The sequence below is a fragment of the Fringilla coelebs genome, assembly GCF_963513975.1.
Source record: "Fringilla coelebs genome assembly, chromosome: 11".
Classification (NCBI taxonomy): Eukaryota; Metazoa; Chordata; class Aves; order Passeriformes; family Fringillidae; genus Fringilla; species Fringilla coelebs.
Genome location: NC_140037.1, coordinates 12,731,153 through 12,754,463, shown reverse-complemented (window position 1 = coordinate 12,754,463; position 23,311 = coordinate 12,731,153). Strand labels below are relative to the sequence as shown.

Sequence of the window (23,311 nt, the reverse complement as noted above, 5' to 3'; positions counted from 1 at the left end):
TAATTTTGAGCCCTTTAACTCAGGAAATGACAACTGCTATAGCTTCTAGCCCACTTACTGTGACCATGTAAGAGAAAGTTAAGGCTTACTGATGAATTTGAAAGAAACACAAACTGCAGCTTGAGTGTGGGATCTTGTTTGTTTCTTTTGTTGTTTTTTAGGGTGATGATGGTCTTCCAGGGCCTATTGGACCCAAAGGAATCAGAGTAAGTATGGTTGCAGTGTTAGGGTGATATTTTGGAATAATGATAAAGACCAGCAGGCATTGGGTGGGTCCTAACAGAAGTGGTGATTGACCAAAAAAAAAAAAAAGATTACTTAAATCTGAAGAGTAATCTACCCACCAGAAGAGACTGTACTGCTTTTTATAATTAATACAAGATTGCATGAGCAATACTATCTTACATATTCTTTGCATTTCATGAACTGTTTAGGGACAGCAGCTCCAATACTCATTTGATTTATTTTGCAATACAGGACCTAAGCAAGTGCCAGTACTTCTGTTTCAGTGTATTCTGAAGTAGAGTTAGTATGTCTGTGGTCCATACAGGGAAGGTGGACTTGTCTGGAAGTCCTTTAGATTTTGTGCTTTTGCTTTTTCTGTCAGACACTTCAGCTAGTAATAATTGATACATCTGACTTCGTTGGGCTAAATCCATTTTTCACACCCTGAGTGTTTATTTTCTCTTCATATCTATAATCTGTTACTTTAGTAGTTCTGCATTGTCTTTTCCATGTTTTTGTGGCTGTTTCCCTGAAAGATTGGTAAGAACCTTGAATGCCATGTCAATGGCATTCTTTTTTTTCTTTTTGTTTTTTGTAGAGGTGATTCTGGTGTTTGTCTGTCTTTACTTACATCTGCACAAATAAATTATATTTAGTGAAATCTTGGTAAATCCTTTTGCACCCATTCACACTGTACTATTTCAAACACATGGTTAATTTCCTTCTAGGGACCGCCAGGGCTTCCCGGCTTTCCAGGAACACCAGGACTTCCTGTGAGTAGCAATGGGCTGTGTAGATACAAATCTGTTCCCTTTCAAGCCCAGAAGAGCATCCTGCACTCTAACTCTTCTTTCCCTTTTCTACTGTAAAGGGATTGCCAGGACAAGATGGGCCACCAGGACCTCAGGGTATCCCAGGATGCAACGGAACAAAGGTGGAATTCCTTAAAAAAATCTTAATGCAACAATAATGAAGTTAAAAGCTCTTGTTCTCCTGGCTGTACCTAATGGGTTTAATCTGTTGTGTGCAACAGTACTTGCTGTTACTGAGTTGTGAAGGTAATTCCAAAGTAATTCATTGAGAGAAGGGGTCATGGTCTGGTACTTAAAGCACAAGCTTTGCCAGAAATTGCCAGCACCAAGACACAGCACTGTGTGCTCTGCAGCCATTGTTAGAACTCTGTGTTCTAATGCTTACTTGTATAAGTTGCAGCTGAGAGGTGTCTCATAATTGTCAGATGCTGTGTCTCATCATTGTAGTAGACTCCTGCTACCAAGAAAAACTCATTACTTTACAGTGAGACTTTTTAATTATTAATTTTTAATATTATATTAAAAGTACTGATACAGTGTCTATGTTGGAGGGAGTAATTTCATTCTGATGTGCTACTTAGCTTCATGTTGGGATTTTCCCAGAGGAGAAGTTGGTTTTCTGTAGCATTCTGTTAATTTTCCATCTCTGTAGTGTAGTAGTTTACCTGGAAGTATGCGAAACACCTGACTGTGGAAATTTGTTTCCATCAGTTGTGTGAATTAACTAAGTAATTATTCTGTCTTGTTCCAATACAATTTTCTATTCTGGAGTCATAAACTAACACATTAGACTTTTGAATCAAAATTTGTTTATCTGGTTTTGTTATGTTTTGGTTTGGTGTTGGCTAATAATTTTCTTCATCCCTAAGGGAGAGCGTGGATTCCCAGGCAGTCCAGGTTTTCCTGGTTTACAAGGGCCTCCTGTAAGTGAAAGATTTCCCAATCTTGTAATCCACTGAAAGACTTCTACTGTGAAAAATAAGATAAATATCAATCTCTTTTTGCAGTTTTTCTTTTAATAAATAGGATTTTAAAAAATATTTAATCAGAGCATTTTAAATGTCCAATGAAAGTGAGTTTTTCTGCTGCATGCTGTAAAGCTTAAAAACCCCTTTGAATTCTTACATGCTGAGATGCTTTACCACCTGCAGAAAAATACCAAGACATGCATACGTGTCAGAGAAGGAAAATCTTGTATATCTGAAGAGTATTACTGGTGATTAAAAGGTCAGAAAAAAGAGACAGGGTAGGGTGTTTTCAGGATAAAACACAAGGATACAGCAGTGACTGTCAGAACTAAAGTACAAACAGAGATGTAGTAGACAGGATGGATAATAGGAGGCAACATAGAAACAAATTGCTAAGAAAGGGAAATGTAATCCTTCTAATGCTCAACATTCACTATGAAAGTCCTCCTCTAATTTTTCCATTTGATTCTGAAGTTCATTAAAACTTTGTTTTCCCCTGTTCCATATATTGTTATAAGTTCCTGTCTTTAATATTTGCCTCATGGTGTAGATCTGATTAGTGGTTTGCAAACAAAATACCAGTGATTTTTTTCTATTGATCCTAATTTTTTTTGTTGTTTCTTTTAAACAAAGGGACCCCCTGGGCTGCCAGGTATGAAGGTGAGTGTGCTGTGCTCTCACATCCAGGTACTTACCAGACATGGGTGTGCAGTGGGATCTGCCATGAGTAACCTGCTTGTTTCATGCAAGACGGTGTGCACCCACTGGAACTTGGAGTGACATTCTTGGTGTTTCCAGGCCACTCCAGTGCAGCTAACTGGAAATTCTGCAGTAGCTTCGTTTGGGTCAGTAGCTTGAGAAGCAGCAGAGTGTTTCCTTGGGACTGTCAAGGGTCAGTGTTGAGGCATCAAGTTAACAACATGTCTTCAAACACCCAAATGCACCGTTACTCTGCCTGTGGGTACTCCTAAAACACTCATAAAGACTAAACAATAGTGACCTAAAATACCCAGTGACAAGACTAATACGACATCTTTTTTTCTTTTAAAAATGGTTTTTTGTGCCCTACATATTACATAGATGGCCTTTTCTCCTAATCTAGTCTCATGATCTGGTACTGAACCTTTTATTTTTTAAAGGTTTTGTTCTACCTTTGACCGATTGAGCATGGGCCAGAACATCAGTTTTGACTGAGATCTGTTTAGGATCTGCAAGGAAACTTGAATTGCACTGTTAAACTCCTGAGAGGACAGCATAACACTGCTACTAGAAAATCTGGACTATAAAGCTGAATTGTCTGTCTTAGCTCCTTTTTGCAGTTGTTTTCAAGATATTAAAGGACAATCTCATCAGAACATATACTTTCAAAATAAAGATATTCCCTGAAATCAATAAGAAATTACTTCAATATGGACCACAAAACATACTTGTTGTAACAGCACACTCAGCGCTAATCTCATGAGCTGGGACATGGGAAAAAGCTGAATGAGCCTTTTTTATGTTGTGTTCTATCCACTGCTTTCACATGAGGCTGGAATGTTTCTTTTGTCAAGAATTTGTTTCAATCCCCTAATCTTTTGGAATTTAAATCAATGCTGCTATCTTTGTACAAATTAAATCTTTTAATAGTTGTTAGTTTAGCCATTTAGAATCTTCATTTCTCCTAAACAGAGCTATTCTTGGAGAATCTAGTGCTTATATGAAAGTTTACTGCTAGAGTGTAGCATGGCTCAGAGCCTCTTAGAGTCTTAGGAGCCACTGTATGTGCCCTTTGGAGCCAAAATGGTAGTAAGGAATTGTAAAATGTGTTTTTAATTAAAGTCAACTGTATTTTTTTCTAGGGTGAAGCAGGTGGAATAATTACATCCTTGCTGCCAGGACAGAAAGGTGACCCAGGATTTCCAGGTCTTCCAGGGATACCTGTAAGTTGCATAAAGTATTATTAGGCTGTGTTCTGCCAAAAAGATAACATGAAGAGTATTCTTATTACAGGAGAATTGGCAACTTGATGCTTATATGTTTTCTTTCATTCTCACATTGAATGTGAGACCTGAGGTGCAGGGCTCACATGCAATGTACCTCTGATTTATGGCTTGAGGGAAAGTGTGTGATTCCATATTGCTCTTAATAGGGTGACCCACAGAAGCCAGAAAGGTCCCCTGGTCAGGAAAGTGGCATCCAGCAGACAGCAGTACTCAATTACTGATTTGCTTCTCTGCTTTCCCTGCCTCTTCCCCCTTCCTAGACATTTCTTTGTATCAGTTCTGGAGTTCCCTTCCCTTCTTTACCCTGAGTTGGTCCCATCTGGCTTTCTGGCTGTAGCTGCTGTTTTGGATGGTGGGAAGGAGAGGGTAGTGCCTCAGCTGTTCTCCTCATGTTGCACCTTCTGAACAGTGTTTCTGCTCTCCCAGCAGTGCTCTGTGAAAACAGCTAGTGACTCCAGGCCCTGTGCTTCCCCACTGAGCCATTCATTGCTTTAGTGGAAGAACAAGGGGAGCCGAAAATGAGTCTATCAGTCTGAGCTGGGCAGGAGCCAGGCTCCCATTTCCTGGTACAGAGAGGCAAGCCCCACACCATTCTGTGACCAGACTGAGCCTGTTAGCATTTCTGCTCCTCTGATCTGTGCTTCCCTATTGTCTCTTTCTGGCTGGGAGGAATACAAATACAAAGTGTTTTGTTGTTCCTTCTCAGTGCATGAAGAGAAAGAAAGTGCAAAAGTAGTTCAAAACAAACCAAAAAGCATTCCCTTATCTGAGCCAAAGAGATGCATTGATGTTAAGAGCAGAACTCTCCTAGCATGATGTACACTCCTTTAGGCCTTTCCCCAAGGACAGATTGGTCGGTTAATCGTCAGCTACATTGATTTGACGTGTATGATGCCAGCTATTTGGGTTATTTGAGCTTAATGCTTTCACTGGGTTTTTTTCATAAAAAGGTGCCTCTCATGGCCTCCTCCCTTTCCTCAACAGGGCCCCCCTGGCTCCGTGGGTATACCAGGTCCAGTTGGCCCTCCAGGGCCCCCAGGTTTGACGGTAAGTTTCTTTAACCTGTTGTTCTTAAAGCCTTAAATGGAACAGTTACTACTTCATTTTGGGTTCTCAGAGGCAGTCAGTAAAGTGCAGAGATCATGGTAGTCAGGACTTGGTATGAGGACAGCAGCAATCATGCATTCAGTTCAGCCTGGAGCTGTTACTGTGCACCTTTAAATAACATACTTCTGAAACAACCTGTTCCCAGACATCTCTTTGCTTTAAGTTGTGCTTAATCGTTGTGCAGGCTTCTTAATGTGAAACATGAGACAAGATTTAGCTTATTTAAACTATGATGTTTAATACCTGACTGTTCAATTTCATTTTATAGTCTCACCCAAGGAAAGTTTCTTATATATTTGTGATGTTGAATAGCATGAGTTTTCAAAGGCAGGCAAGGTGCCTTGTCAGCAGGGCAGCAATTCAAAGGAATCCAAGCTGCAATGTTGTTGGGGTTTTTTTCTACAGGGCTTTGTAAAGTGCTTTTAAGTGACTTGGTTTTTTTTGTTTCCTTTTTCAATAGGGACCTCCTGGTCCACCAGGGCTGCCAGGACCCAAGGTACTGTCTTTCTCATATTGATGGACTGTTTTCTTTTTCTTTGTTTGTGACTTCTAAGGCCTGATGAGTTATACTTTTTGCAGGGTAATATGGGTTTGAATTTCCAAGGACCTAAAGGTGAAAAAGTGAGTAGGTGATCATAATGATATTTTTACTTATTACTTTCAAAATACTTATGCTTGCCATTTTTGCTTGTATTGCGTATAACAAGCTGCATCTTCCTACACATTAGGGTGAACAAGGTCTTCAGGGACCTCCAGGGCCACCAGGACAAATTGGAGAACAGAAAAGACCAAATGACATTGAATTTCAGAAAGGAGATCAGGTGAGTGGGACGCTACACCCATCTGTGGTGAGCATGGGATCAAGCTGCAGCCTCTGTTGGTTGGGCTTGTATATGCTCACATCCTGCTTACTGCAGAGGTTCTATTTTTTTTTTTCCTCAGAGTACTGAATATTCCAGGCCTGAGTACTTTTTCTTTAATAGAAATCATACCAGTCACATTCGTTTTTACTTCCCTTAGTAAAATAACTATTCTTAAGAAACTCTCTAAAAGCAGTTCACAGTAACATTAAAAGCAGTTAAAATACTCCCATTCTTTGGAACACCCAGAATTGCAATTTTCAAAGCAGCCTGGAGATTCAGATTCCCACTAATTAACCAGCTGTGTCATCCATTGTGAAGAAGTCTTTCAAAATTTTTAATTCTTCTTTTTTTGTTCATGATGCCCCAAGGTCTTTATTCCTTGTGGTCTGAATAAAGTGCTTTCCTTGTTTCTGGCATCTCAAAAGCAAATATCAGTCATATTGTTACAAGTGAGCTCAAAATACTGGTTTGCTTTGTATGGATCCCTCCCTACCCATAAATGCCAGAAGGTCATTGGGAGAGTTAGCATTTTTTAAGTTATTACACTTTTTTCTCTTTCTTTTTCACTGGGGAACATTCTGCATTACTGTTTAATTCTGGGTGCCATAGACAGTCTGAGCAAAAGCAGCAGGATCATGGGTATCTGGATGTCACATTTTCCTTGAAGTTTTTGTGATGTTCTCAAATACCACCCTGGGTAATAGAAGAGTTGAGGTAGATACTTTGAGGGAAAAGTGTTGAGTTATCATTTTTGTGCTCTGATTATTTTGCAAATGTCAATGTAGTAACTGAACTTTAAACTATTAGTTACTTCCACTGGTGTTTGGATCACTTTCTTCCTTTCCATCTTCTTATCTTGGGAGATGTGTCAGAGAAGAAAGCTTTGGGACACAGCATTATTTTATCTGAGCAGGGTGTAGGGCAATTCTGCTCTTCATCTTGATCAAAACCATTTGTTACTTTTCCTTTCAGAAGAGCATTAAATACCACTAAGGCATTAACTAGAACTATGTGCTCCTTTACACTTGCAGTGCACAGTCATCCTAGGAAGGTCTCTGGTTTTGTCTGTAACTGAGTGATAGGACAGAAAGTGAAGAGCAGCATTGTGTCTTTATAATTCTAAGAAAACACAAGGTAACATTTTGACCACACTGTTGAGGCAAAAAATAATCTGATTTTATTGTGGTCAGAGTAATTTGCTTCTATCATTAGGGACCCCTGAAGGACTAATTATACTGGCACTAATTTATGTAAATGCACAAAGTAAAAGCATTCTACCTACACTCCATTTAAAGCACTAAGAATTATAAACATTCTGAGCACATTGCCTTTGACCAACATTTGTAATGATTTCCAAGTCTGCAAATTGGTTTTTATTTCAGCAAAATTTATGCTTGGTAGTGCACAATCAGTAAAAAAAAGGTCAACATTGCAGTTACTTTTTTGTGAAATGCACATGGAGTTCTGGTATGTGCCTTCACCTATGATCTCTGACTAAAAACAAGTGTGTAGAAGGGCTCGAGTCTGGGATGACTCCAAGAAAATGCACAGAAACTTTTTGTGGATTCAGTAACCTGTAACTTTAGGTTAATGGTGAAAAGATTTAATAACTTGTACAAAGGTGTAATAAGACAAAATAAAAATCAGAACTTGTTAACACAATGATCCTGCGATACTTTTCTGATAAACTTACTTTGATCCTGATGACCTCCCAATTTCAGCAATTACCAGTAATCTAATGACTGTTGCTCCTATAATCTCAGCATGATTTGGCATTTGTTTGTTCTTTCTTCCTTTTTTCCTTTCTTCTCTTTACTATTGGATAGCACCTGCAGGCCACCAAGCCAGCTGCTGCAATGCATGCAAGAGGCAGCTGTGTTTCTAATGGAGTGAATCATCTAAATAAACAGGATGAGCAGTTAATAAAATTTATAGATTCACTTGAAATTTCACACAAAGAAAGAATAAATATGATCCTTTATAACTTGGAATCTAAATGACAGCAAAAATATTGTATTTAAGAAAAAAAGTCAACTGAGCTGCTAGGGAGTGATGGAAGCTTTAATCCTCTTTTTCTCTGCCCATGCTTGACAGGGTATTCCAGGTGATCCAGGTCCACCAGGACTTCCTGGGCCTCCAGGCCCTCCTGTGAGTAGAACTCTTAGTTCTATTTTGTTGTATCTGTATCAGAACTTTAACTTCATTCTACTCTGGCTTGTGGGCTCAGTTTAAGATGACGTTTGTGTGTCCAGGGTCTTCCCGGTGGTGTGAAAGGTGAAAAAGGTGAGCAAGGAGAACCAGGCAAAAGAGTAAGTAGTCTGTTTAACCAAACATTTATCTTTCCATTCAGTGTTATCTTTGACAATTAAGCAAATGTTGAATTCAGGTGGGGCCATCAGCTTATGGGTAAGAGACCATTTTTTTTCTCCTTGTAACCTGGCAACTCACAGATGACACAGAGGGGTCATGACAGTGCTTCTACCTGTGGCTCTCTGTGCTTTCTGATAGAATTATCTACATGTAGATCTTAGTTTAGGGGGCAGGAGAAAATAGTTTAAGCTATGTTATCTGGTTAACATGTGAAAACCTTCAAAGTTGCTGGACTGCTTGTCTGAAGCAGCAGTTTTCTGTTTCCTTTTAGAAAGGGTCTTCATTTAGTTTGCTCTGTACTGGGTTGCCAAGCAGCATGAGATTGGTGTGTGTGTGTATATATATATATATATATATATATATATTTAAGCTGCTCCATGTAAACTCATTCTTGGTGGGTTTGCTTGTGAGGTGAGTCACAAAACCAAGTCTCAGAGCACTGTTAAGACCAAAAGTAGTCTTTGGTCCAAGAGTCTGCCTCAATTTATGTGCTATCTGGGGAGGGCACGAGTCAGGATAGCTTTTTCTAGGGATAGCAAGAGTTGCTTTGTTCCTGATCACTCAAATCAGTCCTAGAATTTGTGTACTTGGATATCACAGTTCAGAAAAGCTGAAGATCATAGAAGTGCTAAGAAATAGGATAAAAATAACATGGGCAAAGTAAAGAGAGATTGTAGCCAGCTCAAAACATTCAGTATCTTCACTTCCACAGCTTCTGAATGCATTGTTTCATCAACAAAGTGCCTTTGAAAATCGAGGCACAGGTTCTGCACTGTTTAATTGGACAATATATAAACACTTTAGAAACATGCTAGTAGTAGGTTTTCCAGTTTCCATAGGAAATGAATACAGTGGAAAAAAATGTTTGGTACTGCAGATAAAATCCTTCATAGCTGCTGAGATTTATAGAAGGGCTTTGATTTGTCTCTTTTAAAGAACACAAAAAGCAGATTTAACAAGCCAAAAGTCTCATTATATTTTGAGTGGGCTTTGAATTGTTGCTTCTCTCTGCAAAAGTAAATGAGAACCACATAAATTTGCAAAGATCTGAAAAGATAAAAGACCTGTGGGGATATGTCAGATGCCTTTTGCCAAAAGCTTGTTTACCAATATTTTTGTTTGGTTTTATTACTCTGAATCTGGGCATGTTGCATACTTGAAGTGCAATTTTCCTATTAGGTTACTTTAAAGTTGCATTTTTGGGCTCCATATGATTCTGTGAGGCTCAAAGCCATTTCAGATATACTCATAAAAATGTCAGTCTACATATTCAAATAGATAGTTCTGCGCATTCACAGGAAATCTTAAAACCTCAGTTTTGAGAGTTAGAACTCATCACTAGTGAAAACAAACTTCATGAATCACATGATACTCTGGGTCACTAAATCTGTGAGGTCTTATCAGTTTCTCAGTGACTGAGAGCTGATCTTGGCACTGAGGAAGGTTCACTCTGTGAAGCTCAATCACCTGCTCTAGTTCTATTCCAGCAGGTGCTCCCAGACATGGCTTCCGTGACTCTGACAATAAAGTGCCATTTGTCTGCCCAGTGAATGGTGTGGAGCTTGCCCTGCTTTTATTGCAGCAATGACAAATCTGTTCAGCAAGAACATGCCTTTTAGAAGTCACTTCTTTGAGCAGAATTTCATCTTATATTTTCATTGATACTAATGAGAAAGTCATGTTGATTTAAAGGAGAGTTAAAAGTCAAACACAAAGTTTTATTTTGTTTCACTGGTCACGTTATACTAATTTACTAAGAAAATATAGTGGTTTACTATTTAGGGATTTAGGATCTGTTTTCCAAATAAAGAATTTCTCTATTGCTAAAATAAAAGGAGTAGCAAACACAATGAATCAGCAGTAGTTAACTGGAGATCATTTTGTGCTGTATTCACCCAGCATTCCTCTGAGACTGTCATGGCTTTGTGCTCTAGTTTTCAAAATGGAAACCTCAGTTTAGGTAACTCTCTTGGTTATGGTTGATGTCTTTGTCCCAGGGACTGCATTCTAGATAGTTTGGTTTATTGAAAAATGGGAAACAAGTAACATAATTTCCATAAGAATGCTTTACCACTGAAGCATTTTATTTCAATGCATATTTGTCTTTGAAGGGAAAGCCTGGCAAAGATGGAGAACCCGGTCAGCCTGGGAGGGATGTGAGTAATTCATACGTTTTTAATCTAAACAGACTCTTTATAAGGTTTCCTTTTGATATGGAAAAGATTTGAGTGTGATTATATTTCCCTTTTCTTGAAGGGTTTACCTGGTGGGCCTGGAATAAATGGTGCTCCAGGAAGAGATGGTGAAAAGGTATGCCAGGGTTTTTGTCAATATTGCTGTAATAGATGGAAAATTTGCCATCACTGAGTTCATTTCTGCCTGAGTAGTAATTGCATTGCCTTTGCTATTACAGTGTTGAGGAATATCTGCAATAATTTGTTTATGTTGTGCTGCACAGTATCAGAAATGCTCTTAATTTCATTGGTAGGGTGAAAAAGGTGACATGGGTCCCCCTGGTCCTCCTGGAATTGTAAGTTGCTGATCCTTTATTTTTTCTGCATTTGGTTGCCAGTGTTGTTTCGTTGTAGTTCTTGGCTGACTGAGAGTTCTATCTCTGTGTACAACACCAAGAGCACCAGAAAACTTTTCATACATACACTAACAGAAACAATGGTTTCCTTCTTTCAAGATCAGTCCTGTGCTCTGGGATTTGCTGGGTCACAAACACAGGCTAGACTATAACCTCAGACCAGCAGGACTGAGTCAGCCTCACTGAAGCCTGTTGTAGCTATGTTGGCTTGGCAGGCAAACAGCTTCCTATTGGGGAATGCTCTTTACTGGAATTTTCCCTGGTAATTCAGTGGAGTGGGGAAAGCATCCTGTCACTGGCGTAAAGTTCAAAGTATGTTGAACTTTCCCTCCCTCACATCTCTTTACGATTCCAATGACTCTTTTCTTGGCAATTAGCTTCACATGAGCATGTAACATTTACAGGTTGTTCCAAGACCAGGCATTGATGCAACAGTGGGACCAAAAGGTAGCAAAGGATTGCCAGGACTTCCAGGAGCCAAAGGGGAGCGTGGATTCTCTGGTAGGCCGGGCCCACCTGGCTTGCCAGGATCTCCAGGTAGGAGGGCAAGCTTTAAATTAAGTTGTATGCTCAAACATGTGATTGGGTATTTGGCTTTGCAGCCTTTACACAATCCTTTTAACAGAAGGCAGAATATTTAGAACTACCTTTGAGCTTGAGGTGTAGTCTTGAACTTCTGGGGATAATGTGAGGAATTCTGAGCATTCATTGCCCTTGCTGTGGTGAACTGAGGATGCTAATCAGATACTAGCTTTATGCTCTTAGGGGAATCTATCTCATATCACTCATCTATAACTAATGTATGTTGTCCATTGCGTTACACAGAAAGTTCTGTGTACCACATGTCTGGTAGGAGATGAGTCTACAGTGGGAGTGAGCAGTGACCACCTGTATGTGCATTATATATGCACAGAGAGGAACATAATGATTCTAGTGATACAGCTTATCATTAGATAAGGGGGTTTTTTTCATCAATACTTCTTTCATTAGTCCTGGTTTTTTGTTTGGTTTTGTTTTTTTTTTTTTTTCCAATAATAAACTTAGTTGTTGAGTTTCAGGTCAATTTTTCAAACAAACATCTCAAAAAATGTGAAATGTGTATCATTGTTATCCTTGCAAAAATGTGATGTAAACCATTAAGCTAGCAAGGAACTAACTCCTTCCTGTCTTAGGGATCACTACTGTTGGACCTCCTGGCCCACCTGGCTTGCCTGGTGAAAGAGGACAGAAGGGAGATCCAGGTTTACCTGGGGTTTCTATTCCTGGGCAACCAGGAGTTGAGGGACCACGAGGACCACCAGGACCACCAGGTCCCCCAGGGCCACCTGCACCATCTGTTGCTCCTGGTAAGTGATGATCATATAAACAGCAAGTAGAAGAGACTAAACAACTTTGACATTTGTTTAGGTTTGGGTTCCTGTGGTTTGTTTGCTTGGGGTTTTTTAATTCCACCTCCAAAGATGATGTTTATCAGCAGCTGAAGTCCATGGGATTCTATTGCTTTAGGTTCTCCAAGTTGCTCCTATTGCAAATCAAAACATCTGTAGGAGAACCTTAGGCTTAAGAATAGGTACAGGATTTGTTCCCTACTAAGAGCTGTGGTAGCAGGAGAGTCAAAGGTGTAATTTTTCACAGAATTCCAGTTCCATTTCATAAATATTCTAGTGTGTAGACAATGTGAAATTAGCTTTGGAGTGGACACTCCGGGTGAAAGCATTTAGCTCCTTTTTCATATATGGAGAGTAGGAATTGGCAGATGGAATATAAGAACTGGAAAGCTGTAGAGGAGAGGTGCTAACATGGTTCAGGAAGGAGTTTAGTGTCTAGATGGCACTGGCAGCTGAAGTGCCCTTCCTTTGATGATGATTCATAGGCATGTTTTTATGATATGAGGCTGAGCATCAGAATGAAGTGTAGAGATGGAAGTGTGTAGGCTGTGGGAAGCAGTGGGAGATGGTTGGGGTTGTAAAGAAATGAAGATTGTTGTGTAATATCACTGTTTCTTTTTGAGTTTGAATTACATGTGTGGGTTTTCACTAGTAGTCCTGTCTGAATTACCAAAATGTTTGGTCTGTTATTATGGTGGGTGTATTAGAATCACCACACACATAATTTTTGTACTGAACACATGTATTTGGTGTTGCTGTCAGTCTAATACAAATAGATAGATATTAAAACCTCTCCTGCTTTTCCTTAGGTGAAGGGTTATGTGAGCAAGGGCCACCTGGTCCCCCAGGAATTCCAGGACAACAAGGTTTTACAGGGGAGCGAGGCCAAAAAGGTGCAGTGTCATGGCTATGGTTTCTATTTTTCTCCTTTTTTTGAAGCTTGGTAAAAAATGTAAAGCCTGCATTAAATAATGATTAATGGTGCCCCTTTGCAGAAGCATTAAGTGCACATGTTTTATGTCTCTGTGTAAGAAAGCTGTTAGCTTTGAGTGTAGGATACTCCTTCACACCTAATATTAAAGCACAGGAGTCTGAGTGACTGAGGGTATAACCAATAATGCTCTTGAATAAAGTAAAATGGAACCTGAGGTTTATGAGTATCTCCCAGGCAGATAGAACCTGTGTGCTTTGTAACAGCACTGGCCAAGTCTGTTTGAAAATGTTTTCTAGTTCATTAATAAATTTGACATTTTTTATGGAAAGCAGCATTAAAGTTATAAATACAAAACTCCTAATTTGAGCTGGTCAGTCTGCAGTGAGTTTGTTTGTTTGCTAAGCAAAAGAGAGTCATATTTAATGTATATCCTTGTTTCCAAAAAGACCACCTTGCAATGAGGATGCTGATATGGGTAAGTGAGAATCTTTTCCTAGCCCAACCGTGGACATCATAAATGACTTTAGACATCTCACTTAATTTTGTACTCACTTCAAAGAAAAATATTTTTTGTCATGGAGATTGTAAAGATTAACTAATTAACCTAAATGAAATGCTCAAATATTTCACTGATGAATGTCACATAAGTCTGTATGTGAAGGAAATTCCTAAGCTTCTTGAAACAAATCTTTTTTTCCTGTTTAACTATTTTTAGTCTATTTTCAAATCAATGAAGCATTCCCAATATTTATTTTGCAATCTTAGAGTTCAAGTTTGGGATTTTGATATATGTGGTTATAGTTGTAGTTAGAAGTGTCAGGTGCCTACTTTAAGAGGGGATACTTTTGCTGAGAAAAGTCCATGGTTTTATTTTTCTATTTCTGAAACCCTGCTTTTGTTTTAATTATTTTGTACTGTCATAAATGCATTCCAATCATATTTGATATTGGTTGTCTAACTCCTAGCCACCAAAAAGCTTTATTTTAACTTGCAGGGAAGGGGGAGGCTTCTAATTTTAAGCAATAATTATTTAAAGTAATCACTTTGAACCTGGTATTACAGATCAGTAGCAAGAAAACAGTTGCTGTTTTGCTGAATTCTTTTAATATTTTCTAAAATCTGATGCTCAAGTACACTTTTTCAATGCAAATCTTTTTAGGTGACCGAGGAGACACATGCTTCAACTGCATAGGAACTGGAGTAACTGGTCCTCCTGGGGAGAGGGGACCACCAGGACCTCCAGGTAGTCCAGGTAAGGCTGGAATCTTCGCTGGTTTGCTTAATATGTTCCATAAAGTCACTTTTTATCAAAGTTGTCTGGGTACTGGTCACAATATATCTGTATATCGTGTACAAGTTCAAATGTGCATTTGTCAGCTCCAGTGCAGAGTTGGTGCGTGTTGTGTTTTGCAGTTGGAAAGAAACAAGATGGGCGTGTGTGAAACAAACACTCATTCTTTGAAAATCTAGGGTTTGAGAAATATTCCTCTGTTCAAAGACAGCCTTGCAAGCATTCTGCATTTTGAAGGTTTAGGGTCTGCTGTAGATTTAACTGAGAGAGAAAAATCAACTTCTACTACTGCTATTCCTGGAATAATGGAGGAACTGGAGCTTTTTAAAAGCATGGTGGTTTTTGACACTACTGGTTCAGCTAATAGTTGCAAATATGTTTCTGCTCAAATAAAATGAAGCTTTCAAAAAAAAAATACAGAGTTAACTTTGTCTGGTTTTAAAACAACTTAGCTATTATCATTGAAACAATATTTGATATTGCAGCCTCTCCAGATTTATGTTTTTCTTTTATGTTTTTCTGCACTACTCAGGTTCTCCTGGTTTTCCTGGACCAAAAGGTGAAAAGGGGCTTCCTGGATTAACTGGCCTTGTAGGGCCACCAGTAAGTGGTGGTGTTATGTTCTGGGGGGAAAAAATAGTGTCTCATTTGTCTTGCATAATAGGTAGATCTGTAAACAATAGATTTAATTTATTGTCTAATATGGGTTTTTTTGTCCATAACTATCCTGAATGCCTGATTCATACATTGTTCCATACTCAGAGAGGGGGTGAAAGAAAAACTAAATACCTTCTTTTTTTTCTTTCTTTTTGGTTTTTTCTCCCTCAGGGCTTCCCAGGCACCCCAGGTGCTCCTGGTAGACCTGGTCCTAAAGGAGACCCAGGGGATGTCCTGACTTCTCCAAGACTGAAAGGTGACAAAGGAGACCCCGGCTTCCCAGGACCTCCAGGTCTCCCTGGCATAGATGGCACTCCTGGACGAGATGGACTGCCAGGTTTGCCTGGCCCTAAGGGGGAACCTGTGAGTGCCATTTGAGGCTGTCTTTGGATGGATGTTTTGGGAAGTCCTGCATGCATTTGACGTAGTGTAGATAAGAGAACTGGCACAAGTGCACTTTGTCTGTATGTGATAGGGCAGGAATTCTCTTCAGTAAATGCCAATCTAGTGGTGATACACTGACACACCTCCTGAATCTGCCAGTGCTCTAGAAATAAGCTGAGGCTCCTCTTGGGCAGTGTCAGAGGGTCCCTTCTGCCATTGTCTAGGTTTCACCTATGTACTGGGGGGAACAAAGTAGCCAGGTTTAAGCCTGCTCTCTGCCATGTTAGCAAGATGTAGGCAGCTAATGAGAGCTGGTAGGATGGAAACTGCCAGAGCGTTTCAAAGCAGAAGCAATGAAACATTTTACTCTTTTGATAGTAAATACCTTTTCTTTCCCAACATACTCTTTCTATTTCCAGGGCAGTGTTGCATTCAAAGGAGAAATGGGTATTCCAGGTGACCCAGGGATACCAGGTCTTCCTGGAGAAAAAGGGCTTCCTGGACCTCCTGGTTTTGGTCCACAAGGCTCACCTGGTGAAAAGGGCATCCAAGGTGTATCTGGCCGTCCAGGGCCTCCTGGTGTCCCAGGTGAGTCGGTCTCTGGGTGGTGTTGAGCAAGGGCTGCAAAGCCAAACTTTGCCCCTTTTGCTCCAGGTAGTTCTCAGAACATAATGCTGCTTTTAAACTTTTGCTAGAGGCTTTGTATGACCTGTTATTTGTGAGCTGCCTCACTGAGGGTCCTCACAGAACCAGAGGGAGGGCAGCATCTGTGCCATGTCACTTTAGGCATGTGCCTCACCTTCTGCTCTGACCTCCAGGGAAGCTTCTCCTTCCCTACTGACTGCAGTGGAATTGCACTGTGACTACCTTTGTGTGCTTGGCTGTACTGCAGCTAAAACAGGTTGAGGGGAAAAAAGAGGTTGCTGTGAACAAGTTTGCTTTTGTTACTTTCTTGTCAACTACACAGATCCTAATCAAGTTGTGCTGGTGTCAGCTATGGAAGTACTATTCACATGATGGTACCTAGGATGAAGCTATTAAAAAATAACAGTTCAGAAAAACTGTCTGAACATTGAACAGGGCTTTTGAGCCTCTAAGTGCTTTGTGGGGCTTGGGACTAGAGAACCTATTGAATAAAGTATTGCTGATATCTGAGTTCTTTGTGAGCTTGGGATGGGACTGGCATTATTTCTGCTTAAACAGAAAATAAACTCCTGCAGAGTGATTCATATTTCTACTTTTTGGTTTTAGGTCCAAAAGGTGACCCTGGCCAGACTATTACAGAACCAGGAGTTCCTGGTCCCCCTGGTCCTCCAGGAAGAATTGGTGATCCAGGTCTTCCAGGTAAAGCAGCAGCTAGATACCCCAGGGATTCCAAGAGCTTTTTATTCTGGTTCTGGATAACTATGTTGATATTCTTTTTTTTTGCAGGAGATCCTGGTCAGCCAGGTCAGCGTGGTTTACCTGGCATCCCAGGTGCAAAGGGAGAGCCAGGTATTCCTGGTATTGGACTTCCAGGTCCACCAGGCCCAAAGGGTATGTTTTACTGCCCTGTTACTGTATTGTACTGGCTGGAAGAGGGGACTTTTTACTAGGGAGTGTATTTCTGTCTCTAACGTCCTTTAAAAAATGTTTGTCCTAAAGCTATACATCTTTATAACAGTTTCAGAAATACCAGGAGAAAAAACTGCTGAGGTCTTATTACTCTGTTCACTGTCCTGCTCCTTCTCAGTAGTTACATTTTTCAGTAAACCAATAACACTTTGGTAAAACTTTGGGAAATGAGCTTGAATCAATAAATGATCTCCAAATGCTGCCTCAAGATGTTAATGTTACTGATGTGAACTGCTTGTGATTTTTGTAAAAGCTCACAGCATAGAGAGTGCCCCCTTTGAGAGTCCTAGAGACCCTTTGTGGCAGAGACTGAATGCTCAGAAGTTCTCTCAGCTGAATGGGCACCCCTTCAGTGCTTGGGCTAGCACAGAACCTCTTTTCATGGGCTTTTAGGCTTGTCTGGAGGAGCTGTTCTAATGCTCTCTGGTGTCCTTTCTGCTGCCCTAATCTTCCTGTCATGTGTAGGTTTCCCAGGGACTCCAGGCCCACCCGGAGCTCCAGGAACTCCAGGTCGCCCTGGGCTGGATGGACCTCCTGGACCACCTGGTTTCCCAGGAGAGAAGGTCTGTGTTCATGTTTACTATAAAACTTCCCTTAGAGGTTTTTCTGTGTCACTGGGAAGATGATGAGGAGGATTTCACCTCTTGTTCTCAGCTTTTGATGGTGGGGAAGTAAAATATTTTACTTGACATTTTGAGTGAGGTAAAACAGAAATTGAGCTCTTAAGATGATGGCCATTTTAAATTTGTTACTTTTAGCATTCTTAGGAGAGACTAAACTTAGAAAATCCTCTTTTATTTTTTTTTTTAATTTATTTGTTATAGGGAGAGCGTGGATTTGGCGTTCCAGGACCACCTGGGCCCCCAGGACCCCCAGGCATAAAAGGAGTTCAAGGACCTAAAGGTGATCCTGGCTTCCCAGGAAACCCTGGTCTCCCAGGCCGGGCAGGCTTTGATGGAACCCCAGGGCCCAAAGGTATTGAGAACTCTCTCCTGTTTTGTTCCCCTATTGAACTTTTAAAAAGGTAGCTGGGAGGCATATGGCATATGGCAGTTAAATACAAGCAGTGCTGCCTTTACAGCCATTACTTCAAAATCAATTTTTCCAAAGCAGACACACCTGTGTAAATGGAAGATTGTGTTCTCAAAAGGCAGCTAAGGGAATAAATCCCAATCTGTGGGTCAGTACCTGAAGCTCTGTATTCTAAAGACAAATAATGTTTTTATGGAAGTAAAACTATATCAGTAGAATAATTGTCATTTAGATGCACTGTGCTTCCACATGCACAGTTAGCAATTCATTTTCCTCGGTCTGTACTGACCTGCCCAGCATGCCTGGTTTGCTAGAGAGCATCTTTTGAGTTTGATGTGGATGATGGTGCAATATATGTGTGTGTAGCCTAGAAACATAAAATTCATGCAGTCCATACTGAGTGAGGACAAATCTCTGGCCTTGGGAAATAGCCTCTGGAGTGTGTTTTTTTTCTCTGTTAGATCAATGTTTGTTTGCTTGCAAGGATGAGATTTCAAGTACAATGTGCAGGGACTCTTCTCTGAAAGCAAATGTCTCTGAAATGAGTTCTGTATTTGACTAAACAAGAGTGTTCTTCTAGGTGACCCTGGACCAAGTGGACCACCAGGACTTCCAGGCCCACCAGGCATCCCTGGCATTGGTGGTCAAGGTCCTCCTGGATCACCAGGACCTCCAGGTCCTGTTGGCCCCCCAGGTAAAACTCACACAAATGGTTCCCATAGGTTATTTCTAGCATATACAAGCAGGGACACAAGAGGCTGAAGGTCCAACTCACAGATAGACTGTGGTAATTAAGTTTGTCTCTGAAGGGAGTTTGGTTGCCTTTTGTCTAAAATGACTGGTGATTGATGAAGATATGAGCTTGTTCCATCTCTACACAGAAGGGTACATGTGCATGCATGTACATCATTTTATTCATAAAGTTTGTTCAGGGAAATTCCTTTTCCTTTCATTCAGTGAATGGGCTTGCTGTGCACCAACTCTTGATGTTGCAAATATGTGGCAGTGACCACAGTGAGAACACTTCCTGTGGTCTTCAGCATGCCTTGCACCAAAGCCCTTCCAAACACATCCAGTTCCAGTATTAAATTCGATATTTAATTCTGCCATGCCTGTAAAATGCCTGTGTTGCATGTCTGAGCTACACTATTTGAACATGTTTGTGTGTCAGCACTGGGCTTGTCATTGTTTGCAATGCATGCTGACAAGGTCATGGCCAGCTCTAGGACCATGGGTTGGTTGGTCATATCCAGACTGTGAGCTGAGGTTCAGCAAAGTGCTGAACTTGAAGGTGGACAAGCACTTGAGTAAACAGACCCATGGAGTTTAAATTCTGCTTGCATGCACAGTGTGGGTCAGGTTTAAATCTGCTCTTCCTGAGTGGGGCAAGGCGCATGTGGTCAGGGCACCAGCAAGCCTGGGATGTGCCCAGTGCTGGGAGCAGGGGACAGAAGGGGTTGGGACAAGGCACACAGGGGCTCCCTGGGGCAGCAGTGGGTGCTGTGCCTGGCTGGCTGTGCTGACTGTAGGGTCCTGAGCTGCACTGGAGGCTAAAATGAAACACAGTTTTGGGGTGAGGGGGGATGGATTAATGCAGGTTTGAATGTTTCATCCAATGCATGTTCTTTTGTCTTCCTGTAACATCTCTCTGGTGCTAGCCAGAGTTTGACTTCATGTGACCACGAATTTATTCTGCAAAATAGCAATGTTGACAAATGCACAATGATTACTAGAGCTGATGGATTTGAAATGCCTCTATTTTCACTCTTCATGTCTGTACTGACTAATCAGTGTGGCTATTAACAGCATGGGACTCTGAAATCTGGTGCATGCTGGAAGGTCCTGCTTGAGAAATCCTTATTTCCCTTGGCACTGCTCTGTCTCTGTTCTGTGCAGAATGCCTCACATTCCCTTCTCCCATCCCTCGTGTGTTTTATTAGGCTGTTTTGATTCTGTTCCTTTATGCAGCATTAGAGTAAAGTTTCTGGGACTCTTTTTCAGGTAATTTAGAAAATTCTTGGAAGGAAGCCCCTGTTCAGAATTTGCTTTCTCTGCATCACCATTTATTCAAGTAGTTTGCAATAGGTCAACATTTTTCCTTTTTTGAATATGTAACAAATTACTTTAGAATTTACTGTGTTGTCTGCATTGTTCTAATTATGATGTGGTTACATTTTTGAGACCAGAAATTAGATTGGAATTTATTTCTATTTGAAAAAATATCTTTACCATTTGAGGTATGGAGTTTGTCCTACATATTATGTTCTTTTTTTTTTCCTACTTGTTCATAGAAAGCCCTTGAACAAAGAGCATGTGTATCCCTTGTCCATCATCTGGCACTGTGCTTTTTCTGTGCAAAGTAGCCACTCCAGACACATGACACCAGGGTTTAAAGCAGTGATTAGCTGCTGCCAGAGGGGAACACACCACTTAGAATTAAATAAATGCAATTCTACATCTTATGCCATCAAAATTCAATCTACCTTTTCAGACTGCAAAGAACACTTGATGACATCACTCCTAAACTTGTTCCTACAGCTGAGAGTGGGGTCACCATTACAGAGTTGGAATTCTGCTGCCTTGGAGTTTTTTATGAGGTTTTGGCGTGGTGGTGTCAATTATCTCAGGCTATGCCAGGGCATGCAACATGCAGTATACCATCTGTGTGTAACAATGTGTGCTTACATAATAGAACTAAAAGAATGGGGGAAAATATTGAAAGTCTTTTTGTGTGGTAAGGAAGGAACATCTTTTGAAAATCCCTATTTGGAGGGATTTAACAGAATGTGAGGCCAGTCAATGAGAAGCTGATTGATAGGGGCTTCTCTGGTGTTCAGAAGGGGTCCAAGCCAGTGTCTAGAAAGGAGAGTTTTGTAAGAAACATATCAGAAAAAGATTGTTCCCCACTTTTGTAGAGAATACAGACACAAGGAGAGAGGGGGGGGGAAATTTTTTTTAAATGTACCATCAATATTTGAAAATATCTGTGACTTCTGCATACAGGGATGGATGCACTTTGAAAAAGATCTCCAAGTTTCCTTGCAGTCTGGTTTCTCTTAGCTGCATTAGCATTGAATTCTTTGTATTTAGATCTGTTTTCAGTAACTTTAGATAGATATTTTTTTTGTCTTTGTTCTAATCTATATGTGCTTTATTTTGTTTCCTAACTTAATGACTATTACAACTGCTTACTGCTACCTGTCTCAACTTCCTGATGAGCTCTAACTCGTTGGCTTTTGAACCTCAGGTCCCCCAGGTACTGTGGTTTCTTTACCAAAGCTTTTTCTTAACTTGAGATTTATGAATTCTCCTTTTTGGTCAGCTACATTTCCAGGGTGAGCATCTTCACTGACTCTGTGCACTGGAGGGAAATGAGCCACCTGTTTGCTTCAGTGCCTGGAGCTCCAGGGACATGAGCATTGAACTATCTTAAGCATATTTTGACAGTTATTATTTTTCATTTAGGGAAAATACAGTGCAGTGCAGAATTTTAACCTTCAAAAATATTCAGTTGATGTTATCTTAGAATGTAGGAAAATTGAGTAATTCATGGAAATATATGAATCTGAATACCTAATTTTAAAATACAAACTAGTCTAATAAATTTGGTTTTTTTTGAAGAGAGTTGTTTTCCTTTTGAGATTTGAATTACATTTGCTGCATCTTAGTAAACTTTTAGTCATGTTTCTCTTCAGGAGAATATGGTCTTCTAACACTTGGAAGCCATTAAAAAATAATTGGTTTTAGAATTGCAGGATTTTCAGCAGTGCTGGGAATGGATTGCAACTAAAACTATTCCTACAGTACTATGCTCAGACACAGATCTCAGCCTTGCCTGACTTTTTGCTAAAAGGTTTTGTCTTAACCACATTGTCTAGGGCTGCAAGGCATTCCAGGGGAGAAAGGGGATCCAGGTCCTCCAGGCTTCGATATTCCTGGTCCTCCAGGTGACCAAGGAGCTCCAGGATACCCAGGACCCCCTGGACTACCAGGGCCTCAGGGTTCACCTGGGCCCCCTGGCAGGGATGGAATACCTGGGTTTCCAGGTAAGTTCATGTATTTTACCTGTGGAGAAAGACCAAACTGCAGTTACAGGTGGTAAGCTCTTTATGCTTGGCCATGCCAGCTTAATGTGCTTAGGTGTTTATCCTACCTATTTAAAGTTGGATATATGTGACCATTACACCTCATACTTTAAAAAAAAACATTGTAACAAGATTTGTTGCATTAAAATCCTTGTTACCTTTTCACTCTTCCCTGTAACTTGATTTAAATATTTCATACATTATACTTTTTCATAACTTTCAGATATGGCTTTGATCATCGTTGTTATGATACTTTTCTAATTTATTTTGTGATTTTTTTTTCTAGTCACTGCTATAATTAAAAATAATTTTTCTTTAAAGAAAATCATGATAAGTGCTACTTAGTTTTAAGTATTAATTTCCTTATTCTAAGTGTTAGACTATTCTGTTAAGCTAGTCTGTTTTGGCCTTTGAAATAGAAATACTAAAAATGAATTTTAATAATCTCTTGGATAGAGGGAGCAATACAAAAGATTCTAGAAGTAGTATATACTTAATTGTCTTCTTGCCTTTCACTCAAGTCAAGTTTGTTCCAACTAGTATGCGTGTTTCAAACCAGAGAACTAAACCTCTTGGAGATATAAACATGCTTTCTAACATAGCAGAGTGGTGCAAATTTTCTTCTCAGGACCTAACTGGAAAAATTGGCACAATTTTCAAGTGTCATTTTATCTGATGTTAATTTATACAATAAATGAGTGCTTGTAATTCCCTTTAAATGGGCTTGTGCTGGTTAATAAATACCATAAAGATCCAGGGAAGCAAATTGAAGGTAACTGTTAGGTTTTGAGTCTCTGTTCAGAATGACAGTGTGGTTGGTTCAATGCTTTTAGGTGCCAAAGGTGAGATGGGTGTCATGGGAGCTCCTGGTCCACCAGGGCCTCCAGGAACTCCTGGAAGAAATGGTCTGCCTGGCTTGAAAGGTAATGTTTGTTTTATTCACCCCTGAAAGGGACACAGAATGCTGTTTTCCCTCTCCTGTGTTGAAAGAGGTTTTGTAATACTA

General features: G+C 40.2%; 1 protein-coding gene across 1 annotated transcript in view; it reads left to right on the top strand.

Moving 5' to 3' along the window:
• The window catches only part of COL4A5 (collagen type IV alpha 5 chain), a gene marked incomplete at its 5' end in the record, with an annotated part of 73,017 nt that overhangs the window by 26,553 nt on the left and 23,153 nt on the right, over positions 1-23,311 (top strand). The window contains 29 exons of the mRNA XM_084212799.1: positions 162-206; positions 954-998; positions 1,097-1,159; positions 1,907-1,960; positions 2,639-2,665; positions 3,847-3,927; positions 4,975-5,037; positions 5,558-5,593; positions 5,677-5,718; positions 5,826-5,918; positions 8,055-8,108; positions 8,213-8,269; positions 10,442-10,486; positions 10,587-10,640; positions 10,819-10,860; positions 11,325-11,457; positions 12,093-12,266; positions 13,118-13,201; positions 14,402-14,494; positions 15,066-15,136; positions 15,362-15,553; positions 15,994-16,162; positions 16,826-16,918; positions 17,006-17,110; positions 17,654-17,751; positions 18,013-18,163; positions 18,801-18,914; positions 22,099-22,266; positions 23,139-23,228. Of these exons, the coding sequence (XP_084068925.1) occupies positions 162-206; positions 954-998; positions 1,097-1,159; positions 1,907-1,960; positions 2,639-2,665; positions 3,847-3,927; positions 4,975-5,037; positions 5,558-5,593; positions 5,677-5,718; positions 5,826-5,918; positions 8,055-8,108; positions 8,213-8,269; positions 10,442-10,486; positions 10,587-10,640; positions 10,819-10,860; positions 11,325-11,457; positions 12,093-12,266; positions 13,118-13,201; positions 14,402-14,494; positions 15,066-15,136; positions 15,362-15,553; positions 15,994-16,162; positions 16,826-16,918; positions 17,006-17,110; positions 17,654-17,751; positions 18,013-18,163; positions 18,801-18,914; positions 22,099-22,266; positions 23,139-23,228 (2,536 nt within the window). The remainder of the gene's footprint in view (positions 1-161; positions 207-953; positions 999-1,096; positions 1,160-1,906; positions 1,961-2,638; positions 2,666-3,846; positions 3,928-4,974; positions 5,038-5,557; positions 5,594-5,676; positions 5,719-5,825; positions 5,919-8,054; positions 8,109-8,212; positions 8,270-10,441; positions 10,487-10,586; positions 10,641-10,818; positions 10,861-11,324; positions 11,458-12,092; positions 12,267-13,117; positions 13,202-14,401; positions 14,495-15,065; positions 15,137-15,361; positions 15,554-15,993; positions 16,163-16,825; positions 16,919-17,005; positions 17,111-17,653; positions 17,752-18,012; positions 18,164-18,800; positions 18,915-22,098; positions 22,267-23,138; positions 23,229-23,311) is intronic.